Genomic DNA, 22,104 nt, shown 5'->3' on the forward strand with positions numbered 1-22,104 from the left:
ACCACGTTGCAGTGACACTAGTCACATTTAGAGTTTGTGTCATGTAATTGTCAGTTGTGACCACAGGGAGGCACTGTGTGACAAAACTGCTTTGAAAAAATGACAAAGCAGTGAACGTTTCTCATTCTTCTCTCTCCTTGTTTTATGAGAAAGCAGATCTGTTTCTGACTCCAGTCTAAAAATAGTCAGATTACCCAAGAAGTTTACTTGTAATTCTTTTCCTGGTTTTACTTGTTAGGCAAGTCAAAACAAAGAACTCCTGATATTTTAATGTGGTATCATGTTTCACCTTGTTGGCTGTTTGTCTGCGGTGAGCTGTACTCCTATATGCCCTCCTTCCTTATCCCAGATTTAATGTAAACCCACAGAGTTATCAGCTGTTTAAGAATCTCATTGTTTGTATTTGTATCATTGTTTCGGTGTTCTTTATAGACCTTCTTTACTGTCCTTCCTCTGTGCTGTGTAATCACTGAATCTTTTCAGATTTGTTTTTGCAATGGCAGAAACTACTAGATTAATTAAAATAAAATAAAAGACCTCATACTGGAAGCAGTTTTTATCAGGACAGAAAAAACATGGTCTGTAAGGAAAAGCAGATCTTCAATTCCTCGACACAAAATCTTCTTAAATCCTAAGCAGCCAGCTTAGTTTCTGACACTCGAGCATCATAAAGAACAAACATCACTGTAAATGAGAATAAAGCAGGAGATTTAGTAACATAAACATTTGTTCTTTAATTCTATCTGTAAAAAAGGAAACATTTAAGTAGGTGAATTATTGAGAAGTCAGGAAAAAGATGATTCATTAAACAGACAGAAAAACAAATCAACAACATGGGCGAGGATATTTGTGTTCATATGCTAGGATTAAAAGAACAAAAGGCAGCAAAGACGTTTCGCTTTTGTGTATTAATTGTTGGTTTGCTGACATGTACATTTGAGTTTTTAATTTACTCCATTTGGATTCTGTGTTGCTATTTATAAAAGACATTTTGTCACAAAGACCCAGTATTTGTGTTTCAGTCTTTGTAATTATGTTCTTTGATTATTGTTGTTCATGTTGTTGGGTTTCTTTAGCTCTCAGTGATCTTAGTCGCGTCACCTCCGCCTGTGTTTGAGTCTGTTGTTCACCTCCTGTCACTGTTAGTTACTGTTGTCTCTGTGCTCCATGTTCTGTTTCTGTGCTTCCCCTGTGTTCCTGGTGTGTTGTCTCTAGTAAACATTTATTTCTGTTTTCTTATTCTCTTCATTTAGTCTCCATGTGCTTGGTTCTGTGCGTGTTGTTTCCTGTTTTATTTTGATCTGTTAGTGTCTGCGTCGTACCCTCAGCATGCTGTGTTTTTGCCTCTGTGCTTATGGTAACATCTTAGTTCCCTGTTCCCAGTTTTCCCCTTAGAGCTTTGAGTTTCTAGTTTGAGTTATCGTGAGTTTTCCCAGCAAATAAAGCTGGGCTTCGAGTTAACATCTGCATCTGCAGAGGAATGGTTTATTTGAAGAGTTTCAGTCAGGTTTCAGAGCTTATCACAGCACAGAAACAGCTTTAGTGAAGGTTACAAATGATCTTCTTATGGCCTCTGACAGTGGACTCATCTCTGTGCTTGTCCTGCTAGACCTCTGTCACGGTTCGACCCAGCATTCTGTGTTTATTATGTTTTGGTTTATTCTTGAATAATCGTTTGTTACCTTTGTGATTTGTTGGTTAATTATTTGAATTCTATGTTTCTGTTTATTCATGTTTAAGGAATTGTTCTTCGGTTGTGTCTCACGTTTACTTTAGTTCAGGTTCCATGTGTTATATTCTGTCTCTCAGTGTCGAGTCTGCGTCTTTGTGTAGTGTTTTCTTGTTTCCTGTTTTATTGTGAAGGTCTGCATCTCATGTGAGTGTGTTCAGTTTTACCTCCCTTGTCTCGTCTCGTTAATTACTCCCAGCTGTGTCCACCACCTGTGTGTAATCTCCCTGTGTTTCTCTGTGGCTGTGTCCCAATTCAGGGTCTGCACGCTTGAAGTACGCGTTTTAAGTGTGAAGTGTACTTCAAATGCATACTCCAAATGTGCCGTAGATTTCCCCAAATATTAAGTGTGGTCCGGTGCACGCTTCGTGGTCCCATATATCCCACAATTCATAGCGCGGCAGTAGGTGTGGATAATTTTGCCGCAAAATACGGCAGAAGGGAGCGGCCGAAGAGTGAACTGTCAAAAGTAAGTACTGAATATGACGTCACTTATTTATGTGCGAATGTTTAATAACGAAGACCAGTAAAACATTACTGTTGGCCACATGTCGGCAAAGTTGTGTGACATTAGTGACGTCTGTAATTTCAATGTTAACTTGGTTGTAAAGCCTTTACATATATGTGTGTGTGTGTGTGTGTGTGTGTGTGTGTGTGTGTACAAATTTACAATTTGTACATGTAAATGGAGAGTCCTCTTCACACACTGAAGTTAATTATGGAGTTCCACAGGGTTCAGTGCTAGGACCAATTCTGTTTACACTATACATGCTTCCCTTAGGCAGCATCATTAGAAGACACAGCATACATTTTCACTGCTATGCAGATGACACCCAACTCTATCTATGAAGCCAGATAACACACACCAATTAGTTAAACTGCAGGAATGTCTTAAAGACATAAAGACCTGGATGGCCGCTAACTTTCTGCTTCTTAATTCAGATAAAACTGAGGTTATTGTACTCGGCGCTGAAAATCTTAGAAATATGGTCTCTAACCATATTCTTACTCTGGATGGCATTACCTTGGCCTCCAGTAACGCTGTGAGGAACCTTGGAGTCATTTTTGACCAAGACATGTCCTTCAACGCACATATTAAACAAATATGTAAGACTGCGTTCTTCCATTTGTGCAACATCTCTAAAGTTAGAAATATCCTGTCTCAGAGTGACGCTGAAAAACTAGTTCATGCATTTATTACTTCCAGACTGGACGACTGTAATTCATTATTATCAGGATGTCCAAAAAACTCACTGAAAAGCCTTCAGCTAATCCAAAATGCTGCAGCAAGAGTCCTGACAGGGACTAGAAAGAGAGCATATTTCTCCTGTTTTGGCTTCCCTTCATTGGCTTCCTGTTAAATCCAGAATTGAATTCAAAATCCTGCTCCTCACATACAAGGTCTTAAATAATCAGGCCCCATCTTATCTTAATGACCTTGTAGTACCATATCACCCTATTAGAGCACTTCGCTCCCGCTCTGCAGGCCTACTTGTTGTTCCTAGAGTATTTAAAAGTAGAATGGGAGGCAGAGCCTTCAGTTTTCAGGCCCCTCTTCTGTGGAACCAGCTTCCAGATTGGATTCAGGAGACAGATACTATCTGTAATTTCAAGATTAGGCTTAAAACTTTCCTTTTTGCTAAAGCATATAGTTAGGGCTGGACCAGGTGACCCTGAATCCTCCCTTAGTTATGCTGCAATAGATGTAGGCTGCCGGGGGATTCCCATGATGCATTGAGTTTTTCCTTTCCAGTCACCTTTCTCACTCTCTATGTATTAACAGATTTCTCTGCATTGAATCATATCTGTTATTAACCTCTGTCTCTCTTCCACAGCATGTCTTTATCCTGTGTTCCTTCTCTCACCCCAACCAATCACAGCAGATGGCCCCGCCCCTCCCTGAGCCTGGTTCTGTTGGAGGTTTCTTCCTGTTAAAAGGAAGTTTTTCCTTCCCACTGTCGCCAAAGTGCTTGTTCATAGGGGGTCATATGATTGTTGGGTTTTTCTCTGTACCTATGAAGCGCCTTGAGGTGACTTTTGTTGTGATTTGGCGCTATATAAATAAAACTGAATTGAGTTTAATTATTCTGTCTGGTAGTCCTGCATTTGGGTCCTTCCTCCTTCCTCCTGCCACACAGCACACACTATGACACATTTTAAGAAAGACAAATTAATGAGGAGTGAAATATAAAATGAAAAAAGCCACTGCAGGACTCCTGTTTGATCTTTATTGTGTCATGAAAGCTGTGAAGAGCACATCAGGTCTTTATCAATCTCAGTAAACTGATCTGAAGCAGAGTTTGGTGAATCTAAAGTAGGATTGCAAAATGATCATAAATGTCTTGGATTTCATATTTTTATTGATGAAAAAACACTTTACATCAGTTTTAACATCAGAGCAGATCTAACACCACGTTTAGCTCTCTACATGCAAGTATGTTTTTCTCATTAGCAGAAAAATTAATAGACTAAAATTCAATCCTCTGTATTATTACTGAACCTGTGCAGTGACTAATCTAAAAAGGCGACTCATGCATCTAAGCTGATAGAAATATTTAACTATACTCTCAATTCAAAAGGACTTCTTTGTCTCGTATCACTGATAGAAACATCAACACAAACTCAGATTTCTGTCACTGTGAGACCACAGCGAATCCTGGTTGAGCCATATAAGCAGCTGGCACTGGTTGTACAGGCTTCATCATGGGTACCTGCATGACTGGAAAAGGCTGCATGTTCACAATGTTGTTATTCTGTGTGTTGACCACAGTGGGGCCTCGCTTACGATGCTTTAACTCGCGATGCATCTGACACCAGGAGCACGTGGCGCAGCAATAGGAAATTGCAATATCCTTACAGAGAGAGCCCTGCAGAGAGACGGTACAACCATTATTTCTTTCTCCTTTTCTGCTTCATGACATTGTCTCACTGTCACTGCTTCATACCTTGATGCCATATCTGTTTCGCATGGCAGCCCTTAAAGATAAGACTGCAGGAGGAACACAAACAGGTATCCCACAGGCTGTTAATCCACCAGAGCAACATGTATCACACAAAGGGAGACAGCTGTTCTCTCCAAACCTTCCTGCAACGGTGCTGGCGAGGCAGGGTCCGCACCAGAAACCATAGCAGCCTGAAAAACAAAAATACATCACCAAAGTGTTAACATGTCTGAAGTGCCTAAGACCCCAGAAATGACAAGAAAAAGATCTTAAACTTCTTCTTACAAGTACTCGCGTCCTCAAAGCAATCCAAGAGACCACTGTCCCAGTCTGTCAAGGGTTTTTCTGCCATTGTGTGTTGAAGTTCAGCCACAGATATTAAATAATTACTCTGTAAAAGTAGAATAAAGTAGAGTTAGCCCAAATAAATCAATTGCAATGAAAGTCAGCTTTGTCTTCTTTCAGCTGAGACAGAAAGCTAAAGAAACAGTAATCCGTGCCCTTTTTACAACTTGGTTGTATTACTGTAAAGCTTTATATACTGGTGTTACCATTTTGCCCTGTGTCGTCTTCAGCTGCTGCAAAATGTTGGATCACAGCTTTTAACTGGCTGCACAGTTAAAGTGCTTAAATGGTCTTCCCCGACCTTCCCTCTCTGAGCTGCACTTGCTTTTCCACTCACATCAACTAACTCCTGGATGTGTCAAGGACACAGCGGAGGCTCAGACGGACTTTTGCCGTAGCGGGTCCCAAGTTTTGAAATTCGTTACCATTTCACATTAGAGAGGTCTCTTCACCGCCAATTCTTAAATCCAGTGTAAAGATCCACGTCTTCTGCTTGGTGTTTGACCCAGTTTGAGATATTTATCATTCATTTAAAATTCTTTTACTCATGTTTATCTTGTATTGATGTTTTTTTTTTTTTTTTTTTTTAATTTTTTTAATTCTATTTTATATTTAATTTAATTATTAATAAGAATATCTCTAGAATATCCCAAAATCTGACATGTTTATGAACCAGGACATGGACCTCATTAAGCCAGGTGACGTCTGGTCCCATTTGGCTTTAGTTACGTAGTTAGGAACATGTTACAAGTTTTGAGGGGTTTTTTCAGGGTACATCACTTGTGAATCGGGACATTGTTATATATAGCTACTTTGACATAGTCCGATTGATTGCAAGGCTAATTTATGACATTTTTATGTTTCTATTTTACCCTTTCAGGCAAAGTGTCACTACAGTGGTCAGCTGTTGATGGTACACTCAAAAAATGATATTGGGTCATTGGTACAAGATTCAAACTTGTAATTTGAACTAAATAATTTCATGTTTCTATCGTGAACGTATTTAAATCATGTACCATTTGCATGAAATTCAACTTAATTTGTTCTTGTTGACATGATACAATCTAGTGAGTGGTTAGTTGCCTGGACTGGTTCGTTGTCTCTATGAAATCATCAACTCTCATATTGGTTCATTAAGCAAGCCTAGCAGTATTTGCCTTGATTAACAAAGTATTTGTTCAAACAACAAGATTTCAATGTGTTTTCCTAAAGTTTTTAACTTATGCAGAATGAATTAAAACAAATTTCACTTTACATACTTGAATAAATCACTTCAAGTCAATGCAAGTATACTACGTTGATGATGATAAAAATGAAGATCAAAAATGTTTGGGTTTTTTCATGTCTAAAGATGAATAAAAATACTTAAGAAAAGAAATCCAGATTGACACTGTCACTATTCATGCATGAAAGGGTTAAGTTTCTATTGTATATTCATCCTCCATCCATAATAAAGAAAACTGAACCAATGAAATATCAGAATCTGATAAATGAAATAACTGAACTGACAGCATCATTAACATCAAGCACTAAAGAAAAAAAAAGAGATGACACAAACTCTTCACTCACTTCTTATTCTGCACTCTGATGTCTCTCCTCTCCAGCACTCAGTCACACTCTGTTCTTTTTTTTATCAAAGGAGGTGATGACACACAGTCCCAGTGTAACCATTGGACATGTGAGCATGACTGGTACTGAATGTATTTGAATATTCAAGCAAGTAGTTTAAATTGGCTGCACAGAGGTTAAATAACTTAGAGTGAACTAACAAAACCAGTGGTTTGATGTAAACATTGGCTACTACTAACACAAATAACACTTAAAGAGCAACATTCTAATACATGTGAGTGAAAAGAGCAAGGGACTGAACGAATAACTGAATAAATGTGTAACTGACTGCTGGATTGTAGCCTTTTAGTAAAACTTTGAAGCCACTGAGAGAACTCTGGGTTCAGGATGAAGGCTACGAGATCAAGCCTGTCATCATCACTAAAAGCAGCTTGTTAAAAACAGACAGACAGTATTGTGCTTATTTGTGGTCATAGATCAACAAAGTCAGGACAGTGAAAGTGATGGAGGAAGAGAGCCAAGAGCTGTGGCTATGAAGACTTTGCTGAGTTTTCTTGGAAAAACAGAGATGGGAAAGTTGACCTGTGGTTATGCTGGTTCCTAGTAGAGGTGTTAGGGTTTAGTTTACATCAGTGTGCTTACCATCTTTCTCTCTTTTAACTGTGGTCAACAAAGTATCTTTTGTTGTTACATTTAGAGACTGTAGTAGTTTGTGGGGCAGAGCTTCACTTTCAAGCAGTGTTTGGGTGAATCTGATATTTAAAATGAACAGAGCCTTTGTCTACATAGCAACGATGTTTGCGTGTTTGAAGTGTGCCAAACTATGAGTAGGTGTCTGTTGTCTGTTTTTTCCAGATATCACTTCCTTGTTGAGCTAAAATGATAACACTGTAAACTAGTACATTTGAAGGATTACATTTAGATTCTCAAAGCCTCATTATTTTATTTGAACTTATACTATATCCATTTTCAGATATGCACACAAGTATGGTTTTAAGACAAATGCAGCAGTATGAGTGTGCTGGTTTGGGACAAAAATGTCATCTACCTACCAACAAGCAGAGGGTAAATAGAAATCCCGTCCATAGGCTTGATTTCTTGCATTTGCGCAATATCTCTGTTTTAGAAATCACATGACTATCCAGCGTTGCAACCAGGAAAGAGTTGCAGTCTTACACACCTCCCTGCAGCTTCTCTCCTCCTGCTATGACCCCAAACCCCATCACCATAGCAACTGTGTCTGCTCACAGACCGACAAACCAACCAAAACTGACTTAAGCATAAAACAATCACAAAGAAAGAACAATATGGTTTCCTCAGCTCCATCAGCATGTCTGTTATACCCCATTCCTGAAAGAACGCTTAAAGACATCCTACCATTAGGTAATGATTCTTCCAAATTACCATCATTTATCTCTGTTAATGGGGTACGTACAAAGGGCCTTCAAGCTGGGAGTGATTAAACCACTATTTAAAAAACATCACTTTGTTTTCTCTGTATTATTGTAGTATCTCTGCCTTATAATATAAAGCACCTTGAGGTGACCACTGTTGTGATTTGGCACAATATAAATAAAAATGAACTGAACTGAGTGTCTCTGCATGTCAGTGTATGCCAATGAGGCCATGCAAAACCGTCAATGAAATCTGGTTTTAGCCTTTATCATCCTTTAATGAAGTTGGTTGAACCTTAAGTGTGTTTATGTAGCAATTGGAAGAGAAAAAGAGTATTTACAAAATGTAGTGTATCCTCACGACACATTATAAGAGTGTGGGGAGGGTTTTTATGGCTTAAAATATATAGAAATAATATAATAAACATGTGGTTTCTACTTGGTGGATTCTCACCGATCACGAGGGGTGTCGGAACGCAACCCCTGGGATAATCAGGGATCTTGGTTTAAGCCCTGACTGGAGTCTTTCAAAGTAGAGTTTGGTTGGTCTCCCTGTGTCCTCCCACACTCATCTGACATGCATGTCAGGTTATCTGGCTAAGTGGAAAAACTTGCTGTAGGTGGCAGGTAGACAAAGTCCTCAAAGAATACAAAATAAGTCCAAGTTTATCAAAAATTAAATTTGACCCCAGCTTTTAATATGTTCTGAGGAAGTTCATTGGACAGTAAAAGTGTGCTTATGTAATAAAAAGCAGAGATTCTGCAATTCTGCCTGATCTGTTAAGGCTAATGCTGAATGTTCAGTTTCATTTCTGCTTAATCGTAACTTAACATTTGTGTCACACGGAAGCAAATACAGGATGTACATTCTTGATGTCACATTTTTGGTCTGTTAGTCATTAAATGCCTGTTGGACTAAACCAGCTTTTCTTACTTTCTTACTAACTTTCTCTTTGATGTTGACAAAAGTCACAGGTTTCCTACAGAGATAAAGTTATATAATTTATTTTTGAAATTAACTGAATACATCTGGGTCCTCTTTATCTGATGATCTCGCAGCTAAACAGTTAAACTAACCAAAGAAGTTAATTTTTAAAACCCTTTCCTGCTGTTGGCTGTCAAGCAGGAGACTGTTTTTCCTTTGCCAGTCTGTTGCTACTCATGGTGATAACTTGGTCCTCAGTTCCTTATGATTCTCTCGTTGTTCAGCTGTGTACTTACTTCGTTTCCTTCAGCCTACAGCTTGCATAGTTTCAATTTTCAATTCAATTCAATAAAACTTTGGGGTCAACCTTCAGGATCAATAAAGGAAATTGGGACAGTTGGCAGTCTTGTGTCGGGTTCTCATCCACCTTCACCCTGTTTCACCGCTTCACCTTCACCTTCAGAATTCAAATTCAAATTTTATTTGTCACACACACAACCATACAGTATGACATGGGGGTGAAATGCTTGTAGCTGTACAATGCCCGACCATTAAATGACAGAAAAAAGTTTTACAGTATTTACAATTTACTACAAAATTTACAAATTAACTTAGGAATTTACAGTAAAAAAAAAAAGTGCAAATAGCAGAAAGAGATTATCAAGATTATAAATTATAGGAATTATAGGAAGAGTGTGGTGGTGCGTGTGGTGATGTGATGTGTGTGGGAGAGTCCAGTCCTACACCTGGTTCAGGGCCCGAATAGCCTGGGGGAAGAAGCTCCTCCTCATCCTCTCTGTTTTGGCCTTAAGGGAGTGGAAGCGCTTCCCAGACCTCAACAATGAGAAGAGTCCATTGTTGGGATGGGAGAGGTCCATCATAATCTTCCTAGCTTTGGACTCGCACCGCTTGGTGTAGATGGACAGCAGGTCAGGGAGCTCTGATTGAATGATGCGTTCGGCTGAGCGCACCACTCTTTGCAGATCTCGTCTCTCCTGCTTGGTGCAGTTCCCAAACCAGGTGCAGATGTTTGCCGTCAGGACGCTCTCGATGGTGCAGCAGTAGAAGTTAGATCTTCCACATCTGCCGCTCACTCGGCCTCCTGCCCACCCTGAAGTTTAAAACAGCGCACACCTCATTCAGTCTCCTTCTTTCAGGCGCTCAGTTCGTCTCTCTCACTGATCCAGCTTCTCCTGTGTTTTGCAGCCTTACAACTCAGTGAACCCCCATTTGGAAACCCTGTGTCATTATGGCTAAGTTGACCGTGATTGTGATCACTGTTCGAGTTTGTTCATCTCCTGCATCGGCCTCTGGGCCTTGTTACACTTTTCTGAGTCTTTCCTTGTATGCTAACATTTTCTTTCTCCCTTTGTCAAGGAGGCATACCCAGCATCATAGTTATAATAAATGGCTCTTTATATTGAAAACACCAGACAAACATACTGCATGACACAAAGCATCAGTGTAAAGTCTGAAACAAATGCTTCATGGTGGATTTTTGCAGTTTTACAGTTGAAACACTCATTCAGTAAACTCTCAAAAAGTAGGATAAGACTACAAAAATGGGGTCCAGATTGTAGATTGAATGTTTTTATTGAGTCAGTAAAATATTATTAAATATTGTTATTATTATATTATTACTTATATAATCCTTACATTTCTGCACTTGCAACTAAGATTCGCATGGGTGAATCATCATTCCCTTCATTTATGTTAACTCTTAACACAGATAATTTTCTTGATAACTAGGAAATCATAAAAATTCAAAATGATTATATTACACTCTTTCACTGATAAATATGTCAGAATACACTGTGACATTCTGCATTATCAGATTTCTCAGTTTCACTTTTAGTGAATGACAACTCCTGGTTGAGTCATGAAACCAGTTGCAACTGGTTGCGCAGGCATCATCGTCCCTCCTGGCTGGACAGTTGGAATAGGCTGCATGTTGATGACAGTGTTATTGTGTAAGTTGATGACAGTTGGTGTGTTCTTGCGATGCTTTAACTCGCGATGCATCTGACACCAGGAGCACCATTCGCAGAAACAGGAAATTGCAATGTCCTTACAGAGAGAGCCCTGCAGAAAGAGAGTACAAGCATTACAGATGTGGTGTAATTCAGGTGGAAGAGCAGGTCATCTACCAACCAGAGGTTTGGTAGATCAATCCCTGGCTCTTCTGGTCTGCATGTCACAATATCCTTGCAGCAGATACTGAGTATGTGTGTGAATGTTTGACAAAAAACATTTAGGCATAGTTGAAATCAAATATGGATGTTTTTGATTCAGTGAGTGAGACTTGTAATTCCCACTAAAGTCCAGCTTTGAGTTCAGTGTCATCATCTCACGGTTCATACCTTGATGCCATATCTGTTTCGCATGGCAGCTCTTATAGACAAAACTGCAGGAGGAACACAAACAGGTATCCCAAAGACTGCTAATACACCAGAGCCGCATATATCACATAAAGGGAGACAGTTGTTCTCTCCAAATCTTCCTGAAACAGTGCAGGCGAGACAGGGACAGCACCAGAATCCATAGCAGCCTGAAAAACACATCAACAAAGTTGCAAGAAGTCTCAAAAGATGAAGACTATACAAATGAGAAAAAAACCTGTAGTCCTGAAAACACAAATGCAATTTATGAGACAAATTTAACTGGCTTCTTACAAGTATTTGTATCCTCAAAGCAGTCAAGGAGACCACTGTCCCAGTCTGTCAAGGGTTTTTCTGTCATTGTATGTTGAACTTCACCCACAGACACTGAAGGATCACTCTGTGAATGTCGAGAAGCAGAAAAACAAAATAAAACAAAATAAAATGAAAATTATATGTACAAATTAAATGAAAGTTAAAATTTTGGAGCACTTTCTATCAAACTACAGCAAAAAACTATATGCCGTCGATCTCTTTTGTTTGAAAAGATCACTTTTATCATTATTAGAGCATTTTCCTTCAGATTAATGAAAAATGGATTATTTTCACGGTCAAACACTATACTGAAGAAACCAAAGTCTGTCTTAAGGATATTGTGGTCATTTTTTAATTCTCTAACTAAGCTTTATTAATATATCAATAATTTGCAAGACATTTTATGCAAAAAGGTAAATATACTACAGCATTACAGAGAGAAACACCCAAACATCCACCATGAACAAGCATTTGGGAATGTTGGAAAAACAAGTTTTCTATAAACATCCAAGTGACTTTAAAACAAACAGCAATTACATGGTTGAGAAATCTCAAAAAGATGGCTTGTGTAATTTGAAACGCGAGTACAGTAATGCATGGGTAAACAACTCTGTCCTGAACAGGATATGTAGACTGGTTTGGAAGTGAAAGTCTATTACGCTTACAGTTCAGACAGTTTAATAACTGTCTGTAACACAGTGTAAAAACGGGAATAAAAGCATAAATATTGATACTATTTTACAATTTTAATATACTCATTTCACAATGGGAATAAACATTGGTAAAAAGCAATTAAATATAATAAATACTCATAAAAAGCATGTAAACAGAAGTTTAATTAATATGTGGATAAATGTTGTGGAGGCAGGACTTTTTGTCAGATACACTGAGCAACCAATAGTTGACTGGTCTGACCCTCCCCCTGTGTGGCTCCTCACACACCTGTGTGTGTGCGCCTTCGTGTACCCGTCAGCTAAGAAGGAGATACAGGCAGAGAGAGATCAGTCACTCGTGTTGTGAAGAAGCTAACTGGATGTAAAAGCCTTTACGGCGAAAACACTCGGTGAGAGTGAATTCCGAAGGCCGTGAGCCCACGCGAGCACTGTGAAGCCCTGCATAGCATTTGCTACTTCACAAGGTAAGCCGCAGTCAGTGCACGTGCGCTAGCATAGCATACTACTTGCCGTTAGCTCCGATGCTAATTTCCGCTAGCCATTTTGCAATGAAAGTGCCCTTTCCGAGGCCAAAGAATGTGCACGTTAGCATATGCTACTTCCGGTGCGGAAACTCCTGTGGGGAGCTTTGTTTCCGGTGTCCTATTCAAGCCCTGTTTACGTCCAAAACAAGTTAAGCAAATGAATGAATCAAGCGGCGATTTACATTTCTATAGATGTCTCGGGCATTTACCCAATATATCTGTAAATGATGTTCATCGACTTGTCGATATTTTCCCCCCGCGCCTCAGGGCAAAAGAGAAAAGGGATTCAAATGTCATATTTCTCAGCTGTCCCTCGTTTATCGCGGGTGTTATGTTCTAAAAATAACCAGCGATAGGTGAAATCAAGTAGCCAATTTTATTTTTTGACGGTGCAAAACGTTTCGTGGACATCGTGGACATACAGTACTGCTCTTCAGAGTCACACTGCTAGCATCGATGCAGCGATTCTGTACTGTACAGGAGAGACGGCACGGAGGAGATCGTCTGCAGCGATCAGGACGCAGGACACAATGTGACGTAAAAAAATAAGCATGCAAACTTGCACTAAAAAATCTGCGAAACAGCGAGGTGAAAGGTGAACCGCGTTATAGCGAGGGACCGCTGTAATTTGGAAGGTAAGTCACAACATACCCTTCGTAAATACTAATGTATAGAAAACCTTACCAGCAATCATTAATTTTTTGTGTGGCTTTTTTCACGGTTCGTTAACATGCTGTGTAGGTGTGTACTTGACTAGCTGATCTGACATAACGGGGAAACATCTGGTTTGACTATTCTTCACCTGTAGTTTGAATGCTGAACATTTTCCTGTTTAAATCACAAGACCAGTCACTATACAGAGATGTGCTTCTGAATGTGGACGATGTGTCTTCTGCTGCAGTTCTGCTTGTGTTGAGTGATGTAAACAACTGATCGATCTAAACTCTTTAAACGTCAAAATTGATCATTAGATTTTTTTATGACACGACAGTGATGAGTGTTCCCACCTTCTGCTCTTTGTAACTTAACGCGATCTTTCCGTTTTCGAGTTTTGGACATGACTTTGGAGTATATCTTTGCAGTAGCGATTGGCAGCAAAGTAAAGCTACCGGAAATGTACAACCCCACATCCGGTCTCAAACCAGGAAGTTAGCATTTTCTCGTGCACAGGGTCAATTAGCACCGAGTCTGTTACATTTTCATATTACCATGGTATTGATGTAAAATGTGTGGTTTTTTGCAAAGTTGTTATGTTAGTACATGTTCACTTTTCTCATGGTCCTAGTTATGGTTCTGCACACTAAGTATTAGCAGTGTGAAATTAAGTGCCTTCACACACACTTTACTTAGCTGGAACTTTATAAATCTTAAGCCAATGTGTATTTCTAATGCACTGCTGAGCTATTTTGTTCTAAATGTGTGTTTCCTATGCACTTTTTTCCTTTGGAAATTAGAATAAACTTGCTGTACAACATAGAATAATTTGAAAGAAATTTAGAACCACTAAAAGCAGTTAGTAGTAATAATAAGTTATAGACCTTATCGCTTAAATGTTGAACTACTGTGTTCTGACCTGGTCACCAGGTTTTCTTTTCCTTTGCTTATTTTGAATAGATTGGTTTTGAGGACCTTAGAAGAATCGAGGATCCCTTTTCCAGTACTGGATGGCGAGCCCCAGTCCAATTAGACAGATGAACTGGTAGATTGTAACCCAACTGGAGTGACTATTGAACATTGACGGACTGAAATTGACTTAAACAAAGGACACAAAAGACAATACAAGCTTGGGTCTTATTTTGTTTTCAAGAAGCGTGTTCTACTTTTGTTGAATGTGCACAAACTGCTAAACTTTAATAATTGTTAATAAATGCAATTTTGTTTTCTACACCTACTGTGTAAAGGTCCTCTGTTGTCAGACACCCATGGCTCCTACGAATCTAGAAACTGTCTGATCTGGCCCATATTTCCTTTCTGTCCTCGTATTGTACTTCTATACTGTTAAATACATTTGAGTCTCTTTTTGTTTCATTTAAATAAACCTTAACGTTTTACAGTCACACCCTCACGATGGCCTCTGCTTCTCCAAAGAGGGCTGACAAACAAAACACACTGGGTGTACACCCATGTAATCCAATAAATTATAAAGTCAAAGCTTTCTCTTTGCAAACTGCCTCTAGTATCAGGTACAAACGACAAAGTACTAATCACTAAGTTTATGTGAACGGACTTGTAGAAAACTGGAAGGTCTTACCTGCCCGTGCGGGACACCCTCTGTGCACCTCTTAATGACTGAACGGATGCTCTTTGGACTGAGTTTCTTTCAGTTGGGTCAACACAAATAACACTGCAAAGCTTGAAACTCTGGAAACGGAAAAATGAAACTCAAAGTACATTAAACAATGTCCTTCATGGCCATTGTGTTTTAACCTTTCAATACAAGCACGCACACCCACACAGCTGTACAAGCAGGTACTCAGACTCACGCTGTCTCGGTTGGCTACTGCCTCTAGATGTTAATGAACAGCACACAGTACTAACAATACCACATACATGTATTATTTATTATTATTTACTGCTTCTTTTCATATGTTGGTTGTAGATTTGATTTTTCTGCTGTTTTTTTCTTAATTTTTTTTAGCAGGTTTTGAAGAAGAGTCTCAGTGGGTTTTTTTTTTCTCTCACTCCCTTTTCTTGGTATTATTGGACGAGGAATATCCCGTAATACCCTGTTTGCTGGCTGCTGCGTCGTCAGTCATAGTTGAAACCATATCCACAGCACAGGGAAGTATTAATTCCTCTGCAATCGTGTGCGGCTTTTTACACTGAGCTACTCGGTAGGCAACTTTATAGGAGCTGAGGAGAGCATTTGCCCAAACAGATGCAGCTTTAGTAAAGAGACACTGTTGACCACAACAATTTAGAAGTTTTTGTCTGAAAACGTCCACTGATTTGTCTTTGTACTCTGGATGTTTTGTCTCTAAGTGGCATCTTAGCTTGTTGGGCTTTAAACTGTCTCAAGCTAGCACTTTAAGACAGACAACACACTGCGGCCTCTCCTCATTACCCACCGTTGTGCAGGTGAAGCCAAGCGCAAGATATGCTTCATCATATTTTCTGCTCTTTGGTTTGGAAGGAAGTGGGTTTGTAAGCATATTTGGTGATGCTTCATCTTCTGCTTTTCGTTTGTGTCAAAAACCTGTCCATTATGCTAGCAGAGTTCTCTGTCTGCTCAGTGTCTACTCTCTTTTGCTTCCTCCCAGTCTTGTCTCATCTGATTAGTGTCAGTTGTGTTTCCTGCCTTTCTGCCATCTCCTTGTTTCCTTCTCTGAGTGTATATATATAGCACGTGTTCTCCTTTGTTTCTTGTTGGTCCGTTTGCCTGTCATGCCCTTGTTACCCCTGCTCTCTGTCTCCTCGTGTTTTGGGGTTTTCAGGTTTCTAGTTTCAGGCTCACTTAGGTTTTAGTTTTCCCAGTTTAGGTTCTGTTAGTTCCACATCAGTCATTTCCCATCTTTGTTTGTATGTCACCAACTGTAGATAAACGCTCACTCTCAGTAAATTTGGTGCCTGCACTTGGGTCCTTTCTCTCATTATTCCACATGTCTGCCGTTGCAGCCCTGACAGAAAAACCCTGGGGCTTAACACGTTAAATAAAAAGTGAAATATTGTAACTGCTTTTTAAAAATCTGTTCCTAATTTGGAAATATATTTAATTTACAAGTTTTAGAGGGTTCTTTCGACAGTATATATCCAAGATAAATGATCACAATTATAATATTTCTTACTGCCTCAAAATCAAATTGAATCGAATCAAATCAGGACCTTGTGAATCAGAATTGAACGAGTTGTAGAAATCTGTGACAATACCAGCCCTAATTAAAAAGTCCACTACACAGACTCGGTGGCACAATGCTGGAAAGGAATGCAATCTAGCTAACAGTGGGACATGGAGAATGACAGCAGGTTTTCTAGACCAAGACAACTTTGTTCACCCATCCTTGGTTCCTGAAGTGGTTCCAACAACAGTTATTTATATCTACATCCATTTTATCACCATATTAAAATAATAAGATAAACATGTGATTTCTTGTTCATGGATTTTCACCTGTCAGGGTCAAGGAATGTAGCCTCTGCTATATTCGAGAGAGTACTGTAGTTACTTTCAGGTGGACTCTTGCCCCAAGGGTTCACCAGAGCTGGTAGCTGTGCATGTTTTATTTGGCAGAGTTTATGCTGGATGCTCTTCTGAAGTCCAAAAATAGAATTTGTGTCGCCGCCTAGAATCAGACCAGCAACCTTTCACTTGTCAAGTACAAGTTCAAAAAACTACATTATACAGCCCACAAAATAAAAAAGAACTTAGTTGATAATTAAAAGTATAGCTTTAGCTTAAGTCAGCTTCCCCAGCATGTTATTTTCAGGGTCAGGAATCTATAGATCCCCGATCAAAGGAGGTTGGTTCAAGCCCTGACTGGGGCCTTTGAAAGTAGAGTTTCCTGTTCTCCCTGTGCCGTGGGTTTCCTCTGAATACTTCAGCTTCCTCCCACACTCAGCTGACATGCATGTTAAGTTATCTGGTTATATGGAAAAACTTGCTGTAGGTGACAGGTAGACAAAGTCCTCAAAGTGTATAAAATAGGTCCTAGTTTGTCAAAAATTAAATCTGACACCAGCCTTTAATATGCTCTGAGGAAGTTAGTTGGACCTTAAAAGTGTCTGATCCGCCTGCCTGATCCGTTGAGGCTAATACTGAATGTAAGGTTTAAATTCGGTGTAACCTTAACTTAGCGTTTTTATGTCACACGGCTTTACAAAAAACACACAAACTACTGTGTCTCTCTGAATCTGTTAAAGCCTGTGAAAAATCTCAATCACTATTTTCCTTCAAGAAAATAAGAAAGCCTTCTGACACAAGAGAACTATGATTTAAATGTTTTATAGATGACTAAAATTTGCAGCAATTACAGGACATTCTTGATGTCACATTTTTGGGTCTGTTGGTCATTAAATGCTAGTGGGACTAGTTCAGCATTTCATACTGATCTATTATTAACTGCTAAAGATGGTTCAGTCTTTGTTCTGCTTGAATTAACCTTATAGTGTTTGTCAGAATCACTTACTACTTCCATTACCTCGCTTTGCAAAGCGCTTAGCCTCAGAGAAACCGGTTTAGACTGCTTTAGATCGTACTTGTTAAACAGAAAACCTCCAATGCTTCGTCATCATGAGCCTCTGTGGGCTCTATGCATGGTGCCATATTCCTGATTTACATGCCTTAATGAAGACTGACATGCAGATGACACCTCGATTTATTTCCCTTTAAACAGACAGAAAAACCAAAAAAACCCCTCTCTTGCTCTAGTTAGAAGAGAATAAAAATTGAATATAATTTGGTTTGTTTTTCTAAAATTCACAATAAAGAATAGCCTGTATGCTGTATGAAGTATGCTGTGTAACCTAAATGCTTTTTAGACAAACAAGTATTTAATTACTGGATTACTACAAGCCAGAGTGCTGTAATGGTGTTGCAAGAGTGCTAAAATATGAACTTCTAATCAAACCAGTTTTTCCAGCTTGCGAGGCACGTTTCTTTTAATGCTGCTATGCTATAGGATAGTGTGGTGATCCACTAGAGGGCTACCATCACACCCAAGCTTGGAGGAGGGTGTCAGGTTTATATTGTTGGATTATATATTTCTAAGCGTAAATGACAACCATATATGCTTAGAGGAATATAATTGATTGCATATTGATAGGATGTTTGATCCTTAATAGTCTGCAAAGACTGTGTGTGCATTCCAGACACACACACAAACACTCCCTGAAGCTATGTTTGTCTTAAGCTCGTTGTCAATGCGATTCATCAAACTCATTATCAGGATGCTCTTGCCAGGTCAATTTGTTCAAGAGCCTCTTTTCATAGTTTGGAAATTCACACATGTACAGGTTTCCTACAGCGGTGAAGTTAGTTAATTTCCAAAATAAAGCATATGAATACATCTGGCTCCAATTTATTTGATAATCTTGAAGCTAAACAAACTAACCAAAGAAATTTATTTTGTAATTCCTTTCCTGCTATTGGCTGTGAAGCAGGAGACAACAAACCACTAAAGTTTTATATGCAGACAATGCTAGCATGTGTTGGCAGGAGAGCTTAACATCTCAACTATTGTTCCTTGTTATTGTTAGTTTGTCAGTGTGGACTGTATATCCATGGTGTTCAAATGTACCATTTGCATTCCCTTCTGAAGTTTTCTTGTAAAAGTCTTTGCAGTTTTTAGAATTGAATCACTCATTTGAGAAGGAAATTCTCAGAAAAGTAGGATAAGGTTACAAAAATGGAGACTAGATCTCTGAAAGTTTTATTTAGTCAGTAAAATATTGTTATTACGTAAACAATAAAGTACATTTACATTTGTAACCAAACTTCAAATGGGCGAATCATCATTCCCATCATTTATGTTAACTAACTCTCTTAATTTTCTTGATAACTAGGAAGTCTTTAGTAAGAATTTACCATACTAAATGATTACATTCTTGCTTTTACAAGTTAATACCTTGAGTAACATCAGATCTCTCAGTTTCACTTTTAGTGAATGATAACTCTTGGTTGAGTCATGAAACCAGTTGCAACTGGTTGCGCAGGCATCATCATAACTCCTGCCTGGACAGTTGGAATAGGCTGCATGTTGATGACAGTGTTATTGTGTAAGTTGATGACAGTTGGTGTTTTCTTGCGATGCTTTAACTCGCGATGCATCTGACACCAGGAGCACCACTCGCAGAAGCAGGAAACTGCAATGTCCTTACAGAGAGAGCCCTGCAGAAAGAGAGTACAAGCATTACAGATGTGGTGTAATTCAGGTGGAAGAGCAGGTCATCTACCAACCAGAGGTTTGGTAGATCAATCCCTGGCTCTTCTGGTCCGCATGTCACAATATCCTTGCAGCAGATACTGAGTATGTGTGTGAATGTTTGACAAAAAACATTTAGGCATAGTTGAAATCAAATATGGATGTTTTTGATTCAGTGAGTGAGACTTGTAATTCCCACTAAAGTCCAGCTTTGAGTTCAGTGTCATCATCTCACGGTTCATACCTTGATGCCATATCTGTTTCGCATGGCAGCTCTTACAGACAAAACTGCAGGAGGAACACAAACAGGTATCCCAAAGGCTGCTAATACACCAGAGCCACATATATCACATAAAGGGAGACAGTTGTTCTCTCCAAATCTTCCTGAAACAGTGCAGGCGAGACAGGGGCAGCACCAGAATCCATAGCAGCCTGAAAAACACAGAAACACATCAAAGTTGTAAGAAGTCTCAAAAGATGAAGACACTACAAATGAGAAAAAACCTGTAGTCCTGAAAACACAAATGCAATTCATGAGTCAATCAAATTTAACTGTCTTCTTACAAGTATTTGTATCCTCAAAGCAGTCAAGGAGACCACTGTCCCAGTCTGTCAAGGGTTTTTCTGCCATTGTATGTTGAACTTCACCCACAGACACTGAACGATCACTCTGTGAAAGTCGAGAAGCAGAAAAACAAAATAAAACAACAAAATAAAATGAAAATTAAACGTACAAATTAAATGAAAGTTAAAATTTTGGAGCACTTTCTTTCAAACTACAGCAAAAAGCTTTAGTAATCTTTTAATTCTCCAATTAAGCTTTATTAATATATCCATAATTTACAGCACATTTTATATAACAAGGTAAATATACTAGAGCATTACAGAGAGAAACACCCAAACATCCACCATGAACAAGCATTTGGGGATGTTGGAAAAACAAGCTTTCTATAAACATCCAAGTGACTTTAAAACAAACAGCAATACATGGTTGACATATCTCAAAAAGATGGCTTTTGTAATTTGAAATACGAGTACAGTAATGCATGGGTAAACAACTCTGTCCTGAACAGGATATGTAGACTGGTTTGGAAGTTAAAGTCGATTACGCTTACAGTTCAGACAGTTTAATGTACTTTAACTGTCTCTGTGACCGTTCTCAGTCATCCAGGTCATCGTAGAAGCTTCTTCAGTTCAGTTCAGAACTGAAGAAGCTTCTCAAATGAAATGTGAAACATCTTCAAGAAACTTAAAGAACTCCAGACGCTTTTCTTTCCAAGCTCACTAATCTACTTTAACTGTCCTCTACAACACACAGCTTAGAATCTGGAGTTTGGTATGTGGTTTGCCTTTGGGAATAATAATTTTAAAAACAACACTAGCAACACAGGCTATTAAAAAGTATACCTCTCTCTTTCTAAGAACTTCGATACTGATATACACATTTGAGTCTTTTTTTGTTGTTTGTTTCAGTTTATATAAACCTTAACGTTTTACAGTCACACCCTCATGATGGCCTCTGCTTCTCCAAAGAGGGCTAACAAACAAAACACTATGCAATCCAATAAAGTATAAAGTCAAAGCTTTCTCTTTGCAAACTGCCTCTAGTATCAGGTATAAACAACAAAGTACTAATCACTAAGTTTATGTGAAAGGACTTGTAGAAAACTGGAAGGTCTTACCTGCCCGTGCGGGACACCCTCTGTGCACCTCTTAATGACTGAACGGATGCTCTTTGGACTGAGTTTCTTTCAGTTGGGTCAACACAAATAACACTGCAAAGCTTGAAACTCTGGAAACGGAAATATGAAACTCAAATCCATTCAACAATGTCCTTCATGGCCATTGTGTTTTAACCTTTGAATACAAGTGCGATCACCCACACAGCTGTACAAGCAGGTACTCACAGACTCTCGCTGTCTCGGTTGGCTACTGCCTGTAGATGTATGTGGTATTGTTAGTACTGTGTGCTGTTCATTAACATGTTTTATTTACTGCTGTTTATGCTTATGTTGGTTGTTGCTTTGTTTTCTAGGTATTGAAGCAGATTCTAAGTGTTTTTTCTTTCCATCTCCTTCTTTTAAGTTTCTCCACAGCTTTATTCTTTCTTTTCTGGCCCCTGAGTCTGTTACATTGTGATTGTAATAATTAAATATAAAAGAAATCCTAAAAATATTTCTTTAAAATATGGCCATCAAGTGGACCAATATAGCAAATGCATTTTTGTCCTTCAGACACAAATTCTGATTGCTACACTGGCGGACAGGATAGGGGAAAAAGAAAGAGAAAAAACCTCAACTAAACCCTTAACAAGGGTGAAAATGATCAAATAATCGGTCAACTATGGGTGAAGAAAAGTCAGGAGAAGCAGAAAAACCAAAGGAATTTGTTATTTTGAATGTTTATGCTAACGATTATCTGACCTCACTTGTGACAGAAATTGACGCTGTCAGTC

At 38.9% G+C, this 22,104-nt stretch overlaps 3 protein-coding genes across 3 annotated transcripts; all 3 read right to left on the bottom strand.

Annotated features, from left to right (window-relative positions):
- Positions 1-4,362: 4,362 nt before the first annotated feature.
- LOC148097844 (placenta-specific gene 8 protein-like) lies at positions 4,363-6,626 on the bottom strand. Its single transcript, XM_087830456.1, has 4 exons — positions 6,586-6,626; positions 4,957-5,062; positions 4,675-4,862; positions 4,363-4,596 (listed from the first exon to the last, which is right to left on the bottom strand). The coding sequence occupies exons 2-4, from the start codon at positions 5,021-5,023 to the stop codon at positions 4,363-4,365; spliced, it is 489 nt and encodes a 162-aa protein (XP_087686582.1). The 5' UTR covers positions 5,024-5,062; positions 6,586-6,626.
- Positions 6,627-10,755: 4,129 nt separating this feature from the next.
- LOC118454836 (cornifelin-like) lies at positions 10,756-11,654 on the bottom strand. Its single transcript, XM_087830455.1, has 3 exons — positions 11,577-11,654; positions 11,265-11,452; positions 10,756-10,986 (listed from the first exon to the last, which is right to left on the bottom strand). The coding sequence occupies exons 1-3, from the start codon at positions 11,641-11,643 to the stop codon at positions 10,756-10,758; spliced, it is 486 nt and encodes a 161-aa protein (XP_087686581.1). The 5' UTR covers positions 11,644-11,654.
- A 7,730-nt stretch (positions 11,655-19,384) lies between these two features.
- Positions 19,385-20,313, bottom strand: LOC148097845 (cornifelin-like). Its single transcript, XM_087830754.1, has 3 exons — positions 20,214-20,313; positions 19,894-20,081; positions 19,385-19,615 (listed from the first exon to the last, which is right to left on the bottom strand). The coding sequence occupies exons 1-3, from the start codon at positions 20,278-20,280 to the stop codon at positions 19,385-19,387; spliced, it is 486 nt and encodes a 161-aa protein (XP_087686880.1). The 5' UTR covers positions 20,281-20,313.
- Between the last annotated feature and the right edge of the window lie 1,791 nt (positions 20,314-22,104).

The sequence above is a fragment of the Neolamprologus brichardi genome, chromosome 17 (assembly GCF_056152115.1).
Source record: "Neolamprologus brichardi isolate AB-2024 chromosome 17, ASM5615211v1, whole genome shotgun sequence".
NCBI classification, from domain to species: Eukaryota; Metazoa; Chordata; class Actinopteri; order Cichliformes; family Cichlidae; genus Neolamprologus; species Neolamprologus brichardi.

Bases quoted from the DNA above. Each gene is read 5' to 3' on its own strand.
- LOC148097845 (XM_087830754.1), bottom strand. From the start codon at position 20,280: ATGGCAGAAAAACCCTTGACAGACTGGGACAGTGGTCTCCTTGACTGC. The intron at 20,082-20,213 runs GTAAGAAGACAG...TGTGTTTTTCAG, and splicing joins CTTTGAGGATACAAATACTT to GCTGCTATGGATTCTGGTGC. The intron at 19,616-19,893 runs GTATGAACCGTG...CTCTTTCTGCAG, and splicing joins GAAACAGATATGGCATCAAG to GGCTCTCTCTGTAAGGACAT.
- LOC118454836 (XM_087830455.1), bottom strand. From the start codon at position 11,643: ATGACAGAAAAACCCTTGACAGACTGGGACAGTGGTCTCCTTGACTGC. The intron at 11,453-11,576 runs GTAAGAAGCCAG...TGTGTTTTTCAG, and splicing joins CTTTGAGGATACAAATACTT to GCTGCTATGGATTCTGGTGC. The intron at 10,987-11,264 runs GTATGAACCGTG...CTCTTTCTGCAG, and splicing joins GAAACAGATATGGCATCAAG to GGCTCTCTCTGTAAGGACAT.
- LOC148097844 (XM_087830456.1), bottom strand. From the start codon at position 5,023: ATGGCAGAAAAACCCTTGACAGACTGGGACAGTGGTCTCTTGGATTGC. The intron at 4,863-4,956 runs GTAAGAAGAAGT...TTTGTTTTTCAG, and splicing joins CTTTGAGGACGCGAGTACTT to GCTGCTATGGTTTCTGGTGC. The intron at 4,597-4,674 runs GTATGAAGCAGT...GTCTCTCTGCAG, and splicing joins GAAACAGATATGGCATCAAG to GGCTCTCTCTGTAAGGATAT.